This window comes from Apus apus, chromosome 23 (assembly GCF_020740795.1).
Source record: "Apus apus isolate bApuApu2 chromosome 23, bApuApu2.pri.cur, whole genome shotgun sequence".
Classification (NCBI taxonomy): domain Eukaryota; kingdom Metazoa; phylum Chordata; class Aves; order Apodiformes; family Apodidae; genus Apus; species Apus apus.
Window position 1 is genome coordinate 2,344,533 of NC_067304.1, and position 22,324 is coordinate 2,366,856.

The window sequence follows — 22,324 nt, forward strand, 5'->3', positions numbered from 1 at the left end:
CACAACTTCATTCCATTTCTTTGCTCTCTCAGGTTTTAAAAGGTGCAGGTTCAAAACCATGTTGCTTCAAATGAAAGCAGTAGCCAAACAGAGCTGGGCACCTTCAATCATGTATCTTTTTTCATCCTTATTGCAGTACTTAAAATATACTTTAAAAGGGGAGAAAATGATCATTTGGAATGGAGAACTGACCTTTTTTTGTTTGTTTCTTGATTCATGAAGCCTCCAAAAATGAGTCATGTTGGCATCTCTGCTTCAGCTGTTTGTTCTGTGCCCCTTTTCTTCAGAATGGTTGAAATTAATGCAAGTGTTAAAAAAGGACCCACGAGCATTCAAGGTTAAAAACGTGATCTCTCAAAGGCATTTGCTTCAGCTGCTGTTTATTTCAGCTGGATTTGCAAGTGCTGCACTGCTCTGAGACCCTGTTTTCTATGTGGAGGACATTGGGGAGGGACTTTGGACAATGGCAGGGAGGGATGGGATGAGGGGGAGTAGATTAAAACTGGAAGAGGGAGATTGAGGTTGGACATGAGGAGGGAATTCTTTGGTGTGAGGGTGGTGAGAGCCTGGCCCAGGTTGCCCAGGGAAGCTGTGGCTGCCCCATCCCTGGCAGTGTTGAAGGGCAGGTTGGATGGGGCTTGGAGCAACCTGGGCTGGTGGGAGGTGTCCCTGCCCATGCAGGGGGTTGGGACTGGATGATCTTGAAGGTCCCTTCCAACCCAAACCAATCCATGATTCTGTAATACCATTCAATCTCATTAATTTCAGAGAGGTGACACAACCACCCAGCACTATCTACCTCCTCAGTGGTGTGTTGTTTTTTTTTAATGTTAACATGCAAATCACAATTCTAAAACCTTTTTATCAGGTGAAAAATTCTGAAGACAGATCTGAAATTAGGGAAGACTTCTTTATTATTTTTTTTTAACCAAGCTTTGCTAAAAGGACTGAACTCCCTTTCATTTAACAGAAAATCAATGAGGGCTGAAGATTTATACTCACCTTTCAGTATTATTTAATAGAGAGCAATCCTAGGAAAAAAAAAGGAGTTATCAATCAGCCAAAGTGCTGGATCAGCTGTGAAGCAGCACAGGCTGAACATTGCATTATAAGCTGGATAAAGCCATGTGCTCAGAAAATGGCTTTGTAGAGAGAAATGAGGCAAAACAGCCCATAAAAAACATTCACCTGGAAACTCTGACACTTCCAGAGTGGGGGAATGCTGAATTTAACTGCAATTAGTGCAGCAAGCCTTCAGCCACTGGGGGGGGATGAGTTAGTACCGGCTCTTTTGCTCTTCTTTCAATGTCTCTCTTTCATGTCTTGTTTCTCTTAGTTGGGCAAAGAAAAAGAGCCATAATCATGTTACCAATACTCCACTCACCCATAGCACAGGAGTCTGCAGAGGATCAGGAATGCTTTCCCTGGCTGCTCAGCCAAGAGACATGGAAAAAAGACAAGGTAGGACCTCCCCTCATACAGTATCTCACTACAGTTCTCAGATGTACCTAAAATTTCCTGGTTTTTTTCATCTTTTCCCCCGTTATCACCTACTTAAAACCTGAACATTATTTGTTTAGTCTGCTGCTGGGAATGTGAAAAGAATCCTAGAGTGCCAGGTTGGAAGAGACCTCAAGGATCATCTGGTCTAACCTTTCTAGGTGCTGCTCTAGTTGATATGAGGTGGCTCAGCACCCTGTCCAGCTGAGACTTCAAACTGTCCAATGTGGGGGAATCCACCTCTTCCCTTGGGAAACTATTCCAGTGTTGGATTGTTCTCATGGGGAAAAATTTACCTCTTGTGTCTCCTCCCCAGGAGAAACTTGTGCCCATCACTCATTGTCTTTTCCATGGGAGTCCTTGGAAAGAGGCAATCTCCATCTTCTTAAAAATCAAACCAGATTCTTTTTCCTGTAGGATAAAACAAGGTTTTCTAAGAGGCTGCAGGTATTTTCAAAGCTCTGCACTGAAAGGTTGAGAGGTGGTGCCCAAAAAGTGGCCAGTATTGTGTCTCTTAAAAAAATCCTGCTAAGTTTGTGGTGTCTCTTAAGAAGAAAATAAAAACAATCATTGTTTCACCTGCTTTTTCCTTCCCCACTTCCATCATGAAGTACCTAATAAACGTGTCCCATAAAGCTGCAACTTCACAGACCTAATTAACTGTCAAAAACTTAGGCTGAAAGATTGCTTGTGATGAAAGCTTCACTTTCCAAACAACAGTAATAAAAAAGCTTAGATAATAAACCCAGAAATAACTGCAGGAATAGCAAGGAAACAGTATTTCAAGATGAACAGCTGGATGTTACGTGAGGGAGGCACAACAGTTCTATCCATATAGATTTGAATAATAAATCCTTAACATAAACAGCAGACATATTTCTGGCTGGCCTAATTTATGGAACTTGGGATGTTCACTTAATGGCTGAGTGATTTGTATCACTCAATTTTGTATTTTCAAGTGTGTAAACTGTGTAAGGGGAGGGGAAAAGGTGACAAAGGAAGGTAAATGAGTTTCTGTGTTGACTAACGGTGTCTGTTGGGGTCCCACACACCCTCTGGTTCTTGTGCTGATTTTTGAAGTATTTTAAACCTTGGCCTGAGTCACTGGCTGTGTTGAGTAGGTGTGATTCAACTCCTTTCATGAAATGTGAGTATGGTGGTTTTTTTTTTTTTCCTTCAAGGAGCTGATTCCTCTTCTCTGAGACATGTCCTCAGATGCCATACGAGCCCTGGGAGGGTTGGTCTTTGCAGTCAGACTGTCTTTCCACTACCCACCTACAACCTTTCCTGCTATCTGCTTTGAGTTCCTGGCTAGTACCCACCACAAAACCCAAACACATTGACACCTTCATGGTTCCTGGGCTCGAAGAGCACCAGCTCCCTGTGTTTCTCAGGATATTGGGAATGCAGAAGTAATAATGTTTGGCTCCTGGACGTTGTGTTGAAGGGTCAGTGAGTGAATGAATGAAACCAGGGTGTGGAGCCCACACACCAGCTGTTAAGATTGCTCTCACAATTTCAGAGCATTCAGGGTAAGCTGAAGGGAAAACCTACAGAGAAACCCAGGCCCTGAAATAGAAGGTATTTTCTGGAAATATATTCAGCAGAAAGACTGATACTGAAGAGGCTTTTCTACATCCTATCCTTGAGACAAGTGGGATTAATATTCCCTCACTGACAGGAAGATCTGTGTATTCGGGTTGTGTTCATGCTTGTTCTCACACCCATTTGTACCTGAAATCCCTAGTGCCTCTTTTGTGCTTGTCCTCTGGTCACCATTCCCAAAGGACAGCTGAGGTTGTTCTGTAAAGCTATGGAGGCTCCTTTTCAACTGCCAGCAGATTGCTCAGTACATTTACTGTAGCATGAAGCTGTTTTCTCCCTCAGCCATCACTACAGAGAGCCAACAAACTCCAGTCCTCTTCAGGTCTGCCTGCTCCTTTTTGAAGAGGGGGCAAAGCTGGTTAAGAAATCACAGCCTAAATTCCCATGGAAAGTGGTTTATTAATTCTGTCTGATGGGTTCTTCACAGATGACTTTCTGAAAGAAAGCTCTATACTCCAAAAGTCTTCATAGATTCACTCGTTTTTTCTCTGCAAGACTGAGCTTTTCAGGCTCTTCCCTGCCTGCAAACAGGAGGCCAACCTGCCTCACCCACCCTCCTGAGACATCTCCCTGTGTGTTCACACACACTCAGCTGGATGATGCCCTTCCTCTGCTAACCACCAAGCCTCATTGTACCAGGTCACAAGCAGCTTGGAACATCTGCAGCTCTCTGAGATGTCTATGGCAGCTGCACAGAGCTTCTCTCTGACCTCTGTTAAAGATTATCCAGTGGACATGGCAGCCAAGTCAGAGGCCAGGTTCAAAAGGACAATATTTCAACTGCTGTTTGAGCAGCACAGCTGGAACTTCTCCCTTCCACCATTCAAGGAAAATGCAGGTTGTCTCACACTTAGGATGAAGAAAGGATTGTCCCTTCCTCTCACCAACCTGGAGTTCTTCAAGACATAGCCAGCTGGACACCTCCAGCTCCACTTTTCAGACCACATTGTAACAAAAACATGGAATTTCAAGGGAATTGAGGGAAGGTCACAAGGGTTCTGTGCTCGCTGTCCTCACCTAAGAGCAGAGTGAGGCAAAGGGCTTGTCCATGGCCCAGAGAGATAAGAGCCAAGAGAAACCACATGTCATCAGAGCAGAGCATCTGTGCAGCTAAGCAGGATAACATCAGCACAGTCATATCACAAAGCTGCAGTTGCTGGAGGGTTGTTCCTGAGTGTTACATGGCTTGAGAGGCAGCCAAGAAACACAACAGCACCTCGTCCCCTTCCCAGCAGAGATGAGAGCTCAGAAAATTCTGGTAATGTTGCAGTTTTTCAACCTTATTTGAGGTCTCTACAGCAAAACCAGTTATCACTGAAGGCAAAGAAGGAAATGAGAGGGTACTGGAAGTGTGTATCCTGGCTAAACCTAAACCAAAATGACTCAGCAGCTACAGAAGGGCTGGAGAGCTGAGAAACATTGTTCGTGTTCCTTCTCACCAAACACTTTTCCTATAGCCCTGGGGAGTGTGTGCTCTGAGCTGCCACACAGCAAAGACACTTGTCTCTTGTCACATTCCCATTGGGATGGACTTTGGAATGGCCAGCTGAACCTGACCAGCAGTAACAGGGCAGAAGATGCCAGCAGAGAAGATATTTATGCTGCAGTACAAAGGTGTTATCCCAGCTAACAGCTGTGCCTGAACTATCTAGTGACTGTAGCAATAAGCCACGGATCTGCAGAGACCCCAGACTCATTTCTGAAAACATTCTGAAAAATAACCCCAGAAAACATTACTGAAGATCCTGGGTAAAGATCGAGGTTGGGTTGTGCTGAGCTCCTCAAGGCCCCACAATCCGTGCTGTTCATCTGTCCTGCTCAGTGGAAAACCAGCAGAAAACCATAGCCTTTTTTTTTTAATAAGCACCTCTATACATTTTGGGTTAGCAATTAGCATTTCCAGGACTGTGGTTATTAACCAAAATGCAGTACAGGGTGATTTTTTGGTGGGAGTGAAGCAAACTCATTCCCATTTTGAGCAGGAATAAAGGCCTGTCAGAGGCAAAAAATCTATTCTTTAGCACTGCAGAGAGGGAATAAATTACCTCCCAAAGACCCCATTGTACTTAAGAGACTCTGGCAATTAACTGTTTAGCATGTGGACAATGAGAACTTCCAAGCATAGAGGAGGAAGGGAAATAAACCCTCAAGAAACCTCCTGTCCTGGACGTTCCCTCAGATACCAGTGGTCAAGACCGAGCAGTTCAGTTGCTTTAGAAAGACCCACAGCAGCTCATTGTGGGAAGTGTTTCAAAAGGATTATTAATGAGAGCAATTGTCCACAAGATCATCAGGATGAATGAGAAAGAGAGCCAGGAATTTACATAACAAGAGTATCTGACTCTGAAACTACCTGAGACTTCTTTCCTCCCCGAAATCCTGCTCCTCCACACTTGCTCTCCTGAAGTATCCTCAGGACAAGTTACACTTGGTTTACTCAATGCTCGTTTGAGCCCCAAACTCACAACAAACCTGCAGACAGTAACACTTTCAGATCCCAGCTGTTTATTTTGGTCTTGTAATTAGTTTTCATCTCTCCCCTCTTCTAATGGCAAAAGCATTTCTAGCAAACACCCCTGTACTCCTGTGGTGGCTTCAACACACACATCAAAACCTGCCAGGCTCCAGGTGATGTCAGGATACCTCCTGTACCTCCAATTACTTTAAAGATCAAAACATCCTTTTAAATTTGAATGAGCTGTTTAGCATATAGCAGAAGCAAAAGATGGAACAAACTTTCCCTGGAGGGAGGATCCAGGTGACTTGGCTGCTTGCTCTGAGTTGATAAACAAACCTCCTCCTCTATTTATCGAGCTCTTTTTAGCACAGTCCTGTCTGAGCACCTTTCCAAAGCACTTCAATCCAGCCAAGTTGAGTAAGCATTTTTCTCACATCATCCTACTTTTTATTTTGTTGACAATATCCAGGAGCAAAAAAAAAAAAAAAAAGGAGACTATTCTGTTGGTTTTAATCTCATCTAAAACTCCACATCTATTAAAACACCAGTGTGGTGGCAGGGCTGGGTGCAGCTGGCTGGGGACATGTGCACTCCCCAGCAGCCCTGCACAGTCCCACCCTGTCACCCACCAGCAGCTCAGAGAACACAATTTCTTGTAGCTACCAAGAATTACTCACTAAATATGTGAATGACTTAAAATTTGCACAGCCAAGAAGTGCAGAAACCTCTGTGAAAGGGCAATAAAGGGAATCTGTGAAGCTCTTGTTCACAGGGATGATTTCCAGCCTGTAGTGGCATTTGTGAGATATTCTATTTCATAGAATCAGAATGGTTAGAGTTGGAAGAGACCTTCAAGATCATCCAGTCCCAACCCCCTGCATGGGCAGGGACACCTCCCACCAGCCCAGGTTGCTCCAAGCCCCATCCAACCTGCCCTTCAACACTGCCAGGGATGGGGCAGCCACAGCTTCCCTGGGCAACCTGGGCCAGGGTCTCACCACCCTCATAGTGAAGAATTTCCTCCTGATCTCTAACCTAAATCTCTCCTCTTCCAGTTTAAAACCACTCCCCCTTGTCCTCTCACTAGAAGTCCTTGTAAAAAGTCCCTCCCCAGCTTTCCTGTAGCCTCTTCAGGTAGTGGAATTTAATCAGATTATTTTAGCTGCATTTACTAATGATGCTGACTGAAGGAGCTAACCTGATACCAAGCAACTATGACACTTGAATTTCTTTTCTGTGGAGTTATTGCCTTCCTCTTTCTGCTCACTGTTCATGCAACATTCTTTTCTGCTTTATTTTTTCCCCAAGATGTGAACTTTTTTTGATGACTTTGAGAGCTGAGCCTTAGGATTGACTGGTTCCCAAAAGACCAGTTTAAATGTCTCTGCAAACTGAGGAATGAGCAGCCCTGAAAAAAGACTGAAGCTGAGGATCTCTGGTTTAACTGATCCTACAGAGCAGAAGGAATGAGGATATAAGGGGTGTGTAAGGAAACACCAGTCCTGCAGAGATAAAGGAGCCTGGAGAGGGTGCTCAGCCCAAGATTAGGCTGGTGAAGACAGAATATGGGTGGGAAACCAGGCTGAGGAGAAAGAAGGGGCAGCCTGGATGATAACCTAGGTCCTTGGGATACCCAGTCTATCAGTGTGGGAAAGTGGCCTTGAATTCCCAGCATGTGTTTGTGGTTGGCAGGAAGGAGGGGGCCGATCAGAACCCAGGGGATGGAATAAGCAGAATGAAGAAAGAGGAGGGAGAGGCTGCCCAGAGGAGGAAGCACCTTAGCAGGGAGTTCTGTGTACAGCAAGAGTTGGGAGCTTCTCTGAACACAGACCAGATCCCACAATCCACCAGATTCCCATTGTGTCCTGGAGCCAACACCATCCCAGCAACCTCACTGTGCTGGATGCTGTTGGGACTGCTCAGGGAAGGGGGACACACTCAAGAGTTCAGTTGGATAAAGTCTTGTTGTGCTGAACTTCACTTCACACTCACTTCCTAGACAATTTGACCTTTTTCTTCACCTTATATATAAATAATGTTTAAAACCTGTGCTAGGAAAGACTGTTGAGAAGGGAGCAATGAAAACTCTGCCCTCTCAAGTGGATGAATATGGAAAAAAAAACAACAACCAACCATCAGGTAAAATTGTCCCATTTCAAGTTTCAAAGAGAATATATTTATATTTTGTATTGAAAACTGCTTGGGGTGTTTCCTCCTTTGGTAGAGCAAAGTCCAAAGCCCACAGCACCATGTCATCCTTGTGTTGGCACATGAAGTCCCACTGGCCAAACGATGGCCACCAGCAAGGCAGAGTGGAGTGAATCCAACCCATCATCCAGGAGAAGTGAATCCCAGCCAGAGGCACCACTGGTTGCTACAAGGACATCCCACTGCGCTTCTTGGAGTCCTTCCGTGCAATGGGGCTGAAGGACAGGATCTCCTTGTAAATGTGCTCTTGGGAAAGAGAACAAAAGAACCATGAGTGTGGGATTTTAGAGAGGACAAGGGGGAATGGATTAAAACTGAAAGAGGAGAGATTGAGGTTGGAGATGAGGAGGGAATTCTTGGCTGTGAGGGTGGTGAGAGCCTGGCCCAGGTTGCCCAGGGAAGCTGTGGCTGCCCCATCCCTGGCAGTGTTGAAGGGCAGGTTGGATGGGGCTTGGAGCAACCTGGGCTGGTGGGAGGTGTCCCTGCCCATGCAGGTGGTTGGGACTGCATGATCTTGAAGGTCCCTTCCAACCCAAACCATTCCATGATTCTATGATCTTGGCTCAACACACGACAGCAAGAGCAAGACAAGGCAGCACCATCGAGGCAATCACAGCCTCGCTCAGCACATGCACGGAAAAGGCAGAGGCAGACAAGTCCCATGCTAGGCAGGAGCTTCAAGGAAGATACAACTCTTACTTCTCCACTCATCTATGGACAGCTTTTCATGCTCCAGAGAATCATCATAGGACTGTTGTGCTTCTGTCTCCTCCTCGATGTCTCGGAACTGGTCAAAGTAGGAGTGGGCCAAGGCCTCTGTCGCCGTCAGGCGCTTCTCCACATCCAGCTGCAACATCTTGTCCAGCAGGTCCACTGCTGTAGAAGACAGGAAAAGGGCTAAGTAAGGTGGGATGGAGAACAGGGACCCTGTGCATGACCCACGCCAGTGGTGGGACTGGTGTTTCCAGGACTACACCTCCAGAGGTGAAAATGAAAGAGATCCCTCAACCTGGCCAAGGCAGCCTGGAGCTCCATCAGTGGGGATGCAAAACCTGCCCAGGAGCAGCCTCAGGGAGCTCTTCCTAACACAACTGGAGGTGTAAATTGTGCAGAAATAACAAACCAGTCTTGAATAAGCCTTTGCTGCACAGATGGGGCTGCAAGAACATAGAGAGTGAGCCAGTAACTTCAAGATACTTTTCAGTTTTAATCATTTGCTTTCACTCTGACCCCTGCAACTCAAAATAGTCTTAACATGAGTAATCTATATAGAAATCTATACATCCCTGGTAAACAGGAAGGCAGGAAACTCAGATACTAACTCATCTGTCAGCCTTGGTTCCCCTTGGTTTTAACATCTTAATGCTTTTTGCCTTGCAGCTTTGAGAAGAATTTTGCTCCCTCTCACCTCTAATCTACTTGGGAAAAAAGCTCCTTGTAAGAGATTGATTTTTACCCTGAAAATTGCACATCTCAGCTGCCTGTTGAGTGTTACTAGATCCAGGTGTTCAAGAAAGAGTTAGGATCTAAGCTTTACAAAAAATAAATACAATTACCACAGAGGGCTGTGGGGCCCTCTTAGCATTTTATCAAACCCTTTGAAGCCTTAGATTTGGGGCTGGAAAATCAGCAGCAGCAGCAAAGAGCTGGTTGGTTTATCAAAATGCTGCTGATCCTCATCTCACCTGGTTGGTTACAAGCAACAACCTCAGCCAAAATTCGACCCAGCTCTCATCCCAAGTGGAGCTGCTATGTGCAACTGTCCTAATCCCATAACTTTGCATCCCACAACCTGGACATCCCCTCATGTGCAGCACCCACTGATACAGGAGTTAAAAGTTTCTCTTTTCCTTAAATACCTCATGTTTGAGGCCACGTCATTTTAAAAATTAGAGAAAAAATACCAAGGACCAAAGAAATGGCCAAGAACAGCAGCAAATGGCCATTGCAAAGCCACTAAAAAATTCTTCTGCTTTTAATTAATGCATATTAATTAAATAGGTGCAGGAGCACAAACCTACAAGGGAGGAAGTAGCAAGAAGCTATAAAAGAGAGGATCAATAAGATGGGAGCTGGGGCAGCCAACCTGAATCCTTTCCAGCTGTGAAAACTGGTGAGAAGTGCTGGGAGATGACTTACCCTGAGGATTGGCTTTGGGGAAGAGCAGAGCCAAATCCTTCTTGGGGATTTTAGGCAGGGACTTGATGTAACTTTTTGCCTGAAAGAGAAAGGAGAGCAGAGATACTTGGTGCAGGTAGATGAGTGCCAGGGGGGCTGGGAAATGGAGCTCAGGGGCTCAGCTGAGAGAAGGCAAAGGAACAGCAGATCATCCCAGATGCCACATTTCAGTGAGCAGGTTTTGCAGGGAATTGTTTTTATCACTGGAGATACAGAACTTGCTGCCTTAAGGGCCAAACTAGAGAGCAGAGGAGGTGGGTGGTTTGCTGGGGCCTCGCCTGGCAGTCCCTGCAACCCACCCCAGTTCCCAAATCCATTGGATGTGCCACTGGGAAAAAGAAACAGCTTCTTGCCAAGGGGGAAGGCTGCTGTTCCTCCTCCTCACTGCTGCTGTAGAAGCAGCACCTCTCCCACCTCAAGGACATGGCCAAACCAACCTCTCCCCCCCACCTCTGCCAGCAACACCTCAGCCCATGCTGAGCTCTCTTACCGCTTTGTCCTCCAGCTTCTCCACAAAGTCTTCTCCTGGATGCCCGGTTACTTTCAGGATCTGAGTCAGTTGATCCAGGTCTGGCAGGCTGGGTTAAAGATCACCTATCTAGGAGCAAACCTTGGACACCCCCAGGAGCTCAGCCTGCAGGTTGGGTGCTGGAGAGCCCCAGGACCCATGGGAGCTGCAAGTAGGTTCTGAAACAAACCCAACAGCTCATTCAACAGCTCCAAGGCTTATTTTTTTCCCTGGAAGACCATTTTCACCAACAGCTATTTTTGCTGGCACAACTCTGCCCTTGGGTTTGGGGATGGAGCTGTGGCCACACAAGCTTGGACTGCTGAGACAGAGCACCCATGGCCAGCACAGAGGTGTATTTCTAGGGGTACCTTGGCTCCCTCCCATCTTCTCTCTCTTTTCCTCACCAAAGAGACCTCCTGGTCCCTGCAATTACCTCCTGGCCCGCCAGACCAACACCCTTTTTTCTCAGCAGCCTCATTTATAGAATCCTTGGAGTGTGTGAAAGGGCTTTTTTCTCCCCCACCCAAGGCAGAGGTTCAGTCAGAAAGGATACAGTCTTTTCCTTTAAACAGTGTTTTCCCAGTCAGCATTTCTGCCATGATGCAGCCAATAGACCAGATGTCCACTGTTGAGAGAGAAAAAGGAGGAAAATAAGTAAATTAAGGAAAAAAAAGGAGAGTAAAAAGGCAGCAGTGATTGCTGGGGCTCTCTCCTGCTTTCTCAGTCTGCAGCAGGCACTGAGTTATTTTTCTCTCCCATTTCCCACCCTCCCCAGTTCTTTCTATGCTGCTGGAATCTCAGGTTTCCTCATTCCCCACAGGCACGAGCTTTGGGATCCAGGCGGCAGCTCCGGGACCTGCTCCGCTCCAGGGGACACAGATGACAGAGAAGAAAACCATCAGGAGGATGAGCTGGGATCTGAGCTGGGTGTGACAGTGGGATCCCCCGGGGGTTGTCACCAGGCAGTGACAGCCCTGAACCCACCCAGCTCACCTGTCTGGTTGTAATGCATCCAGTTCAGGATGACTTCAGGAGCTCGGTACCAGCGCGTCACCACGTAGCCCGTCATCTCAGCATCAGCGTGTCTGGCCAAGCCAAAGTCCAAGATCTGCAGTTCACCCAAGGAAGAGGGAAGAAGGAAGGGCAGGAAAGGAAAGAGGAATGTTACGGGTAAGTGAGAATCTACTTCTAAGAGGAAACCAAGCAGATCCAATTAGATAATAATGAAGTTACAACCACACCACAGCCACCCACCGGGTGGTTCAAAGAACTAACAGGTTTCTCTTAATTCCACTGTAAATTGCAGGCTGGCTGCAAAACCAGTTGTGTGGAGACCAGGCTAAAAAGATGGGTGCTGAGTGCTACCTGGAAGGTCACTTCCTTTCTTGAAGATTTAAGTTTCAACTCTATGAGCTTCATTTAATTGAGGATTTAACCTGGCAGCAAGGGTGTGATCCCAGGCCATCAGGACTCACCCTTTCCTAGAATCATAGAATGGTTTGGGTTGGAAGGGATCTTCAAGATCATCTAGAGCCAACTGCCATGGGCAGGGACACCTCCCACCAGCCCAGGTTGCTCCAAGCCCCATCCAGCTTGGCCTTGGACACTGCCAGGGATGGGGCAGCCACAGCTTCCCTGGGCAACCTGGGCCAGGGTCTCACCACCCTCACACCAAAGAATTTCCTCCTCATCTCCAACCTCAAGCTCCCTCTTCCACTTTTCATCCATCCCCCTCATCCCATCCCTCCCTGCCCTTGTCCCAAGCCCCTCCCCAGCTTTCCTGGAGCCCCTTCAGGCACTGGAAGGTGCTCTCAGGTCTCCCTGGAGCCTTCTCTTCTCCAGGCTGAACACCCCAACTCTCCCAGCCTGTCTCCAGAGCAGAGCTGCTCCAGCCCTCCCATCATCTCTGAGGCCTCCTCTGGACCCTCTCCAGGAACTCCATGTCCTTCTTCTGTTGGGGGCTCCAGAACAGGACACAATTCTCCAGGTGGGATCTCATGAGAGCTTAATCAAGGGGGAGAATCACCTCCCTTAATACATCCTGCAGCTGTCAGGGGTGGCCTCTCCCTCACTGCTGGAGATGACCCAACCTTGACAGGCAACAGAGCCATTCCCTGTAAGACACATCACACAAAACCCATGCTGGACCATCACACCAACGAGCTGCCAGCAAAATCCTCAATAGCAATCCTGAAAATAGCTTTGGCTGGAATCACAGCCACTGTGTGGATGAGAACCAAAGAGCAACTTTGGTTGAACCCAGTGATCCTCCAGGGATCTATTCACCTAACACCAGGATTGCTCAGCAGCATTGAATTTGTTTAGGAAGTCATTAGGAATTGCCATGCCACAGGAATTCCAGGGACAGGATGTTCATTCCAAGTCTTGGGCTCTGATTCAGCAAGTTACATCAGCAGGTGAGTATTTCCCACGGAGGGGAGTGGAATTTCTCCAGTGAAGGCTCAGAAGGCAAGAGGAAATATGACAGTGCTGGATTCCTGCTGGCAGAGCAGTTCCTCCATGACCCAGTGTGAGGGTGGTGAGACCCTGGAACAGGTTGCCCAGGGAAGCTGTGGCTGCCCCATCCCTGGCAGTGTTGAAGAGCAGGTTGGATGGGGCTTGGAGCAGCCTGGGCTGGGGGGAGGTGTCCCTGCCCATGCAGGGGGTTGGGACTGGGTGATCTTTAAGGTCCCTTCCAGCCCAAACCCTTCCATGGATTCTGTGATATGCTACATGCTACAAAGTTGGTCCTTTTCCACCTACCTTGAGCTGACAGTCTTCATTCACAGCCAGGTTCCCTGGCTTCAGGTCCTACAACAGACAAGAGCATCACAATGAGGATGTTTTGAGTTGCAACACATGAACACAAACCTCAGCTGAACCTCTGCTGACCTTGAATGGGGGCCCATCACATCCCCAGCCCACTATGGATACAGCCAAGGCTCTGTGCCTGCTTTAATCCACAGCTTTAAAATACTATTTTATTTTTTCTGAAACAGTTTTGAGGTCAAAAAGCACCAGAAAATGCTTCACAGCTTGTCAGAAAATACAGCATTTCCTCAAAATGCTGCACAACTGAGCAAATCCAAACAGGAACAGGGTGTAGGAGGGAAAAGAGGGAAGATGCCAGAGAGGCCTTTAGAGCAGATAAAGCTGTTAGTGAGATGGTTTAGGAATTTTGTTAACTTTATGACCAATCTTTGTTTCTCCTAAACAGCCAAAAAAAATCAGAGTAACAGCACAAAGAACTTACCCTGTGGATGATTCCAGCTGAATGAATGTACTGCAATAAAAAGAGAAGCCAGCATGTGACCACCAGCAGAGGAGACTTTCTGTTCTCCAGCAGAGAAATGAAAGCTCTGGAGAAGAACTTGCTGAGAACCCAACTCTGCACCTGCCCAGGGAAGCAGTTTGAGATCTTTGCTCTGAATTTCTGGCAGTGTTTGCAATGATGTTGTCACTCCAAAGAGGCACAGAGCAGAAGAGGAGGTATGTGACAGTAATAGTTTTGTAACAGAACCCTAACAGCTCCTTACAGTGAATGAATAAATAAATAGCTTCAAACTATCAAAAGCCTCAGGATTCCAGGTAGAATCATGGTCAGCAGATGACTGGAAAACTTGGTTCTTTTGGGTGTTAATCTATGTGAAAAAATCATCATGAAAAGACAATAGAAAAATCAGATTCAAGTGGCAAAACCTGACTATGGGGCTTTTATCCCACTGGTGAAACCTTCTGTGTGTTCTTCCCTCCTTCATTTAAACTCAAGACAACAGTGATCTGGGGGGAGGTCTCACTAAGGTGGGCTCATTGATGCTTGCAAGCTGGTGGTCTCACTCCAGGTGAAGGATGTCATGGCAGCATTCAAGTGTCCTCTGGTCTCAGGGTTCAGTGACCTCTCTCTGCTCTCCCAAAGCCAGTGAAAGCAGCTTATCCCTTCCCTGTCCTACCAGACAGAAAACCATTCCCTCTGTCTCCTCCCCTTTTACCAACCTCCTCCTTTCCATGCAGAGTTTTGCCAAGGGTTTGGGGAGGTCAGAGTGACCCAAGTGCTGTCACAGAAGAACAAACCCAAGGTCTGTGACTGCTGGTGGCTTCAATACCCAACTGAGTGATGTGACCAAGCAGTCACTTTGATGGATGTTTGCTGGAACAGGAGGAGTTTAACAGCAAGTGTCTGTCCTCAGGGGATGTTCCTCCAGTGTTGGAAGGGGGTTTTGTTATGGTCCACCCAGAGGTGAATTTTTCCCCATGAGAACAATCCAACACTGGAATAGTCTCCCAAGGGAAGTGGTGGATTCCCCCACATTGGACAGTTTGAAGTCTCAGCTGGACAGGGTGCTGAGCCCCCTCATATCAACTAGAGCAGCACCTAGAAAGGTTGGACCAGATGATCCTTGAGGTCCCTTCCAACCTGACACTCTAGGATTCTACGATGACACGTAGAGGAGACACAGGGAGTCACTAAACCCCTCCAGACCCACCTACCTTCAGCCCTTTCAGCATTTGGTAGACCAGGTACTGGATCTTTTCATCACTGAATTCATGTCCCATGATCTTTTGTAAATCTGTCCTCATGTATGGCATCACCAGGTAGCTAAAAGGCAGGAAGACAAGGCCCTGAGTCTAGAAGAAAAAGACAGGGAACCAGTCCAGCCTTCTTCTCACCTGGGGCTTTTTTTTTGGGTCTGTCTAATTTACTGTAGCCAAGACAAGTTGTGACAATGTCCCCTATGTTCCCATTCCAATGGTGCCTGCAGTGACACTGGGATATCCACCTCCTCTGAAAACTGCCCGTTCTCCTCCCCTCAACTGGGATATCTGATGTCAAGTGAGAACAAGGATCTTCCAAACTTTAACAATCCTGAATTAGTTCCCTTCAGGCCTCAAGTTCAGTTCCATCCAGCCTCACATCATCTGGGAGCTGAAACATCTTGCAGAGCTTTGAAGAGTTGCAAAACTTCTGTTTTGGCTCCCAAATTTCTCTTTGTCATGTTCTCCAGCCCTGCCTGAGAAGACAACCTCCAGCTTCCTTCAGTCTGTGGCCTGCTGAGACTGAGTTGCTGATCTTCCAAGAGGAACTGCTCTGAGAACCTTCAAACCCTTTTCCTGCAGGCTGCTAAATCCCCAGCAGTTGGCCAAGAACCCAACCCCAGCTGCACAACTGCTCCTGCCCAAGGATGGGGAAGGGAAAACAACTCATCCAACCTGACCATCAACACGGAGGGAAATGCCAAAGAGAAGGAACAGCCAGAATGACAATGAAAAGAAAGGCAGGTCCTTAAAATCCTCCTTTTAATTGCTCCAGGGCCTGATGAAGAATGGTTCTCCCATGGTGAGAGCAGCCTCTGGGCTCAGCAGCCACACAGGCAGCAGCTTAGCATGGATCATGCTACATGTGATGCACATGCATGTAACACCTCGTGGTGACACAGGTGGGTCTGTGGGTGCTGTGTTGTCCCAGCTGGGAGCACAGCATGGAGTCTCTTTATGGATTCTGGGTGTCCTAGACATGGGAACCACCTTGTGCTTCTGATTCTCTTTGTTATTTGGGGATTTCTGGCTTTAGTCTTTCCAGCTCAGACCGTGGGGCTTCACCTCAACCTGGTCCTGCTGCTAAGTCTCTGGTGTCCTGGGCACTGGCTAAGCCTGGACAGAGCAAAGGCAAATTCCAAACTTACAAGTCCTGGAATCCCTGGTAGGAGGGGGCAGAGGTGAAGACATCGAGCAGCCCGATGACCTGATGGAGAAGAAAAGCCTGCACTGAAACCTGGAAGGCATTTGTTGTCCACGTGGGACTCAGGCAGCAGCTCTGTCAGCACACACACATGGGTGAGCACGGAGAACTCCATGTGAGGAATCCCAGGACTCCTCACTATGCTGTGGAGCTGCTTTTCCTCTTACTAATACCTGGGAGCACCCATTACACCCCAGCTGCATCCTGGTGCCAACTGGGAGCAGCAGGCAGGTTCAACCCCCAGACTGCCTGAGCGTGCCAAATGTTGGCACATCTCAATTACCATCAAAGTGATGCCAGGAAGGACTTGCTCCCAGGTGGCAACAAAATCCCTCTTGTTTCATCAGGAGTGGAGAAAAATGAGCACTTACATTCTCATGTTGCATGTGTTTCAACAGCATCAGCTCCCTGTAGGCTCTCTTGGCAAAGATCTCTGACTGGAAGGGGCGGCAGAGCTTCTTGATGGCCACCTTCTCCCCTGTCTTCTTGTCTATGGCTGAACTGCAGCAGACAAATTAAACCCAGCAGTTCCTTTTAACACATTTGGCAATACCACAGGTCTTCTCCTAGAAAAGAGCTTATTCTGGAGCCTTCAGAGGAAGGCCCCTTGATCTTTCCCACACACAGAATCACAGAATCTTTCTGGTTGGAAAAGACCTTTAAGATATCGAGTCCAACCACCACCCAGCTCTACCAACCATGACCCCAGCTCTACCAACCATGACCCCAGCTCTACCAACCACGACCCCAACTCTACCAAGTGTAGAGCCAACCCATGTCTCTCAGCCCCACATCTCCACAGCTTTGAAACACCTCCAGGGATGAGGATTCAGCCACCTCCCTGGGCAGCCTGAGAAGGGGAGAAGCAAGTATTGGAAGCAAAGGAGGAAAGCAATGGAAGTTACCCTGTAGGACTTTGGGGAGCAGAGCCCTTGCTCTTTGGAGGACTAGGTGGGATTCCAAGCAAGCCATTAGTGGTTTGTCTTTATTCCCTTTAACTTGCAGAAATGAGCTGGAGCTAAGAGAGCCATGGGAAGAGGGAAACACAAGTGGTTGAAGGTCAGGATTAGTTCCCACTCTGCCTTCTCCATCCCTAACCTAGGAAGAGAAGGGAATAAAGCAATTCCTGCTTTGCCATCTGCCCAGAGGTTGTGGTCTTCTAAGGGACATTTTAAGGTGTATTTTGGAGCCCAGACAGTGGATGCCACATGCTGGAAACACAGGTTGCTGGGATGAACTCTCCTGCATGTGGGATCTTTGATGCTACATGTCCTGGGTAAGAGCAGATCTGGCTGAAAAGGAGAGTCCCACAAAGCTAATGAGAAGGTGGTACAACAGGCACCTCTGGAGACGTGATGTCCTGTTCCTTCTGGTCACACTTGCTGTTTGTGGCAGGATAGGGTGGTCCTGTGACACCTTCTCCGCTTCTGGAGACTCTTTGATCAAAGGGGGCCCCAGGTTCCAGCAGATAAGAAGAGGGCAGGGATGTCCTCAGGGATTCTCACTGGTGTTTTCCACCTTGTCCACACACACTGGTGGCTCAGCCCTTCCTTGAGCCCTCCAAGAGGCAAACAGATGAAGAAAGGGTTTTTCCTGCCAAATTGTGCTGTGGGTTCCCAGAGCAGGTCTTCCTGCTTTGTAAATCCTTCTCTCCCAGGGCAAGGGAAGGGCTGGAAGTCCCTGTGGTCAGTCCCTCAGCTCTCAGCTGCATGGAGCAGCCCAGCCTGGGGGAATGCTGGCCTTGGTGCTTCCCAGGTGTCCTCCAGCCTCACTCAGACACTTTTCTTCTGCTTCCTTCTCCAAAGGGACACATGATTCACCTGCCGTGGTCCCTGACTGCCAGGCTTCAGCCACTGCTCCTTCCTCAAGGCTCTTGGAGGACCTCAGGCAGGTCCCTGGAGAACCTGCTTCCTCAAGGCTCTTGGGGAGGGACAGGTACCATAAGGCTGCAGAGCAGAGGACATGTTACCACGACCTCCAGGGCTGTCACAACAGGGAAACACCATCTATAACAATGCAACAAAATGGTGCATTTCTCTGGATTCAGGGAGTCAGAGGTGGGAATATTCCATTCCCTGTGGCTTTCCCTTCAGTTTCCTGCTGAGGAGGGATCATCAGTTCCTTGCTGCAATTCTGGGAAGCCCCTTGCCCAGCTCTCTCCAGTTGTCAGCTTCAGTTGTGGTCTTGTCCTCCAGCAATTGGGACCATCACCAGCCTCCCCACAGCACCAGGCTATTGTCCTGCTCCTGGCCTCTGAGGTCCCTTCCAGTTGCTCCCAGTTGTAAGTGACAAGGAGTAGAAACATCCCTTGGGAGCTTTGGTACAACTGGGATTTCATTGATGAGCTGGGAGAAGCAAAGGAAGTGCTGGAGAAGCTACACCAGGCATCTTCAGCCCTGGAGATGGCATGAGGTATCCCAGGAGGAATTGTCTCCATTTCAGGACTTCAGCAGGTGTCAGGAGAGGGGACAACTCCTTTCCAAGGAGCCAGAGAAGTTAGGAGGAAGGGATTTGGACCACATGTTCTGCAGAAATCAAGGCAGATTCCCTGACCCAAAGGTGCATGTTCCTTCCTGCCTTCCCAGAGCATCTAACCCCACCTCTCCAGAGTTGGGGTAATGGAGCTTCACCCTGCATGGACAGCACCACCTTCTCCCTTGCCCTGAGGCACAGCTCAGAGTTAGGAATTAATGCCCATCTTGTTCTTCTTCCCAGCACAGGTTTCATGCCTGCCTGAAGTTTGGGATGACAGTGCCCAGGCAGAGCTGTGTCCTGCCTCAGCCAGACCCATGTTGGAGGGACCAGAAGACTCTTCTCCCACAGTTACATTCACCTGGGAACCAAATTACTACAGATTTGGGCAGAACAAATGAGGGGAAAAAAATCCACATCTTTGCTGTTTTGCCTTAGTTCCTCAGCTGCTCCAGGAGCTGTAAAGAAAATCTGAGTAGCTCTGTGACAGAAAAGCTTCCCAGCAATTCCCAGCAGAGGACAGCAAATCCCAACTCCACGTGCTCCCACCTCTGCTTTGTGCAGGGATCTGCACCAAACCTTCCCTGCTGGGCACTGGCCATGGGCAACCACCACCCCCGGGACTGACTGAATCCATCCATCCACACATCCATCCACATCCCTCCCTCCATCCCTCCCCAAGACCTCCAGAGCAGCCCAGGCTTTCCCTGGGACCAGTAAGAGATTCTTCATCTTGTTTGGGGTTTTTTTTTTTATTTGCTTGGTTTGATTTTTGTTGTTGTTGATTTTGTTTGCTTGTCCTTTTTTTCTGGTGGGCAGGGAAATATTGGGAGGATTTCTCTCTTCCCTTTTTTGTCCTGGCTTTATTTTCTTTTAGTCTTCATAGAATCATGGAATGGTTTGGGTTGGAAGGGACCTTCAAGATCATCCAGCTCCAGCCCCCTGCATGGGCAGGGACACCTCCCACCAGCCCAGGCTGCTCCAAGCCCCATCCAACCTGCCCTTCAACACTGCCAGGGATGGGGCAGCCACAGCTTCCCTGGGCAACCTGGGCCAGGCTCTCACCACCCTCACACCGAAGAATTTCCTCCTCATGTCCAACCTCCATCTCCCTCTTCCAGTTTTCATCCATCCCCCCTCATCCCATCCCTCCCTGCCCTTGTCCCAAGTCCCTCCCCAGCTTTCCTGAAGCCCCCTCAGATACTTTTTGCTTTCCTTTATAATAAACCCCAGAAAACACTGTACAAATACCAAGAACGCCAAGTTCCTCAGATTTTTCAGGATTCATTGAAGCATCTGAGAAGCTTAAATGCACCTGAGCAGCAAAGAGGGGAAAGGAAACTCCAGGTGCCTCCTTGTGGATAGGCAGCCAGGGGACAAGGACAGAACCTGGGCCCCAGGGTGTCCAGATCCGTGTCGGGATCCTTCGCCCAACACCTGCTGAAGGGGACACACCTTTTGTTGTTTGTTTTTCTTTTTTAGCTCAGTGTGTTTTGAAACAAGGGCTGGTTCAGATCCTGCTTCATTCTTCAGCCTTCCAAGAAGTCACCTGTCCCCTCTGGTTCACCAGGGTGAAAACCAAGAGAGAGACCTGAGTTCTGCTCCTCACACTACGGGCACCTTTGGCCAACTGATTCATTGTCAGCAGCTCATGCTGCTCCCTCACAGCCTGAGCTTATTATCAGCTGGGAAGGAGTTCCCAGCCTGTTTCCCATCCTGATTTACAGTAATTTCTATCTGTTTTATGATTTCAAGGTCAGGGGCCAGGTTGTCCTGCATCACCTTGGAGGAAGCAGCAGGGACAAGCTGCAGCCACCCCTGTTCCACCTCTAGCACCACCTACAAATCACAAAGCAGGTATTGTTTTTTTCCCCCTCCTTTGCTGCCAGACCAAAAATCCCCCCCCTTAATGCAAGGTCAAGCCCCCTTTAATGCAAGGTCAAGCCCCCCAGAGTCAAGGTGGCACCCCCAGCCCTGCCCACCTGGTCCCCAGACCCACCCACTGGGGGTGGGAAACTCTCCTCTCTGAGCCCCCCTGGGGCAACCACAGCAGAAAACATCCGGTTTTCTTCAAGCACCCAAATCTCCAACCCTCTCCTGGAGCAGGAGGCCACCTGCCTTCATCCCACATGCAAATGGCCTCTCCTGATGAGGCTGCTGGCAGGCACCTCCTCATGTCCCCCCGGCACGACGCTGTGAACACCCCCAGCAGGTCCCCACTCACCACACCGAGCCGTAAGCTCCGGACCCCAAGGGGTGGAGGGACGTGTATCTCCTGGGCAGCTCCCAGAGGGTTTTGTTCACCTCCTGTCTGTAAAAACCTCTTCTCCTTGCGATGTTCATCGCCCGGCGGGTGCGGGACTGCAACCCCCCCAGAGTACCGGGCTGCGGGAGGGCTCCTGGGGTGAGTCCGGGCCAGCGGGGCCTGAGCCGCTCCAGGAAGGTTCTAAGCTTCCTTCTCTGTTTTCAGCTGTCGTGAGCGTGAAGGGACATGTCTTTGGGCCCTCCTCCCTCCGCCTCCACATCGGAGGAGATGAGGCATCAGGTTTCTCGACACGCCTCGGTCTCCTCCAGGTGTCCCCGGACTCTGCCAGAGGAGCTGAGCGCCCAGCCCCGCGGCGGGGACACCCCGGGAGCGGCACCCACCGCTCTGCTCGCTGCTCCCGCCGGGACACGCACCCAGAAATATCCTCGTGGGGCTCCGAGGGGGCCTCGTGAAATCCCTGCTCTGAACAAGCGGATGAGTAAGGACTTGTCGAGCTGGGGAATCCGGGGGACAAGCCGCAGCACCTCGTCAGACAGGCAGGGACATTCTTCCTTCCAGCTGATGAGGACAGCTCCAGGACAGCTCCAGGACAGCTCCAGGACAGCTCCAGGACAGCTCCAGGCTCGCGAAGAGGGACACCAGGCTGTGGCATCCACAGGAGAGTGAGGAAGCCCCGGTGATTTCTCCATCCTGCTTTCCCAGGGGAGCAGGGATGTGGGGCAGCAGGTTCTCCACCTTTGCCCAGGTGACTGCAGCCAGGAGGTTCTGGAGCAGCTGCAAGATGGGACCATCCTGAGAGCTGTTGGTGTCCCAGGCTCTGCTGGGTCTGGTTTCATCTCCCACAGCAGGTCCAACCCCTCTGGTCTTCTTGGACAACGTGAAGCCCAAGTTCTCTGCTCTGCCTGCCCATCCCCTGCCAGGGCAGCAGACCCAGCCTGAAGAAGGTCCAGTCCTGGTCAGCAGAGAACACCTGGACATTTTGCTCCAGGAGCCCAGGTGGGGCTCCCACACAGCAGGTAGGTGCATCCCACAAGCTTCCCAAAGGAAGTGACTAAGCTGGGCCTCACCAAGCCAGCCCAGGTGCTCCCTGTGCTCTGCCCCACCAGCCCTCAGCCCTGCCAGGGCTCTAACCCTGCTGCACAGACCTGCTCAGAGCAGGGACACCTTTGTGGATGAGGCTAAATTACCTGATCAACAGAAATTAGGGAAAAAGCACCATCAGGGGATTAGGAAAGACTCACTTTACCTGCTCACAGGCAACCACTGCAACACATTCTAGTGTTGGCCCTTAAATTTTGGGTTTGTTCAACCTGGAGAAGAGAAGGCTCCAGAGAGACTTTGGGACAAAGGCAGGGATGAGGGGGAATGGGTTAAAAGTGGAAGAGGGAC

At 49.1% G+C, this 22,324-nt stretch overlaps 2 protein-coding genes across 6 annotated transcripts in view; one reads left to right on the forward strand and one right to left on the reverse strand.

Moving 5' to 3' along the window:
* LOC127393808 (uncharacterized) overlaps positions 1-21,225 on the forward strand; it is a 22,789-nt gene extending 1,564 nt beyond the window's left edge. Inside the window, exons 2-9 of one of the 5 annotated variants that reach the window (XR_007891538.1) lie at positions 1,337-1,461; positions 11,281-11,387; positions 11,477-11,630; positions 13,678-13,949; positions 15,464-16,292; positions 18,913-19,385; positions 20,425-20,526; positions 21,140-21,225. Coding sequence is in view for 3 of the 5 variants with exons in the window: in XM_051639290.1 (XP_051495250.1) it covers positions 1,337-1,461; positions 11,281-11,343 (188 nt within the window). In the remaining 2 variants the exon portion in view is untranslated. Of the gene's footprint in view, positions 1-1,336; positions 1,462-2,681; positions 2,875-9,772; positions 9,867-11,280; positions 11,631-13,677; positions 13,950-15,463; positions 16,293-18,912; positions 19,386-20,424; positions 20,527-21,139 lie in introns of those variants that run through there. The other 4 variants (XR_007891537.1, XM_051639290.1, XM_051639291.1 and 1 more) reach the window with 4 other exon arrangements.
* On the reverse strand, positions 7,721-21,179 carry MAPK13 (mitogen-activated protein kinase 13). Its single transcript, XM_051639260.1, has 12 exons — positions 20,894-21,179; positions 16,569-16,698; positions 16,142-16,200; positions 14,949-15,057; positions 13,714-13,743; positions 13,224-13,271; positions 11,454-11,568; positions 11,014-11,085; positions 10,440-10,519; positions 9,911-9,989; positions 8,471-8,647; positions 7,721-8,017 (listed from the first exon to the last, which is right to left on the reverse strand). Exons 1-12 carry the CDS (start codon positions 21,010-21,012, stop codon positions 7,938-7,940), a joined length of 1,098 nt encoding a protein of 365 aa, XP_051495220.1. The 5' UTR covers positions 21,013-21,179; the 3' UTR covers positions 7,721-7,937.
* Positions 21,226-22,324: the final 1,099 nt, after the last annotated feature.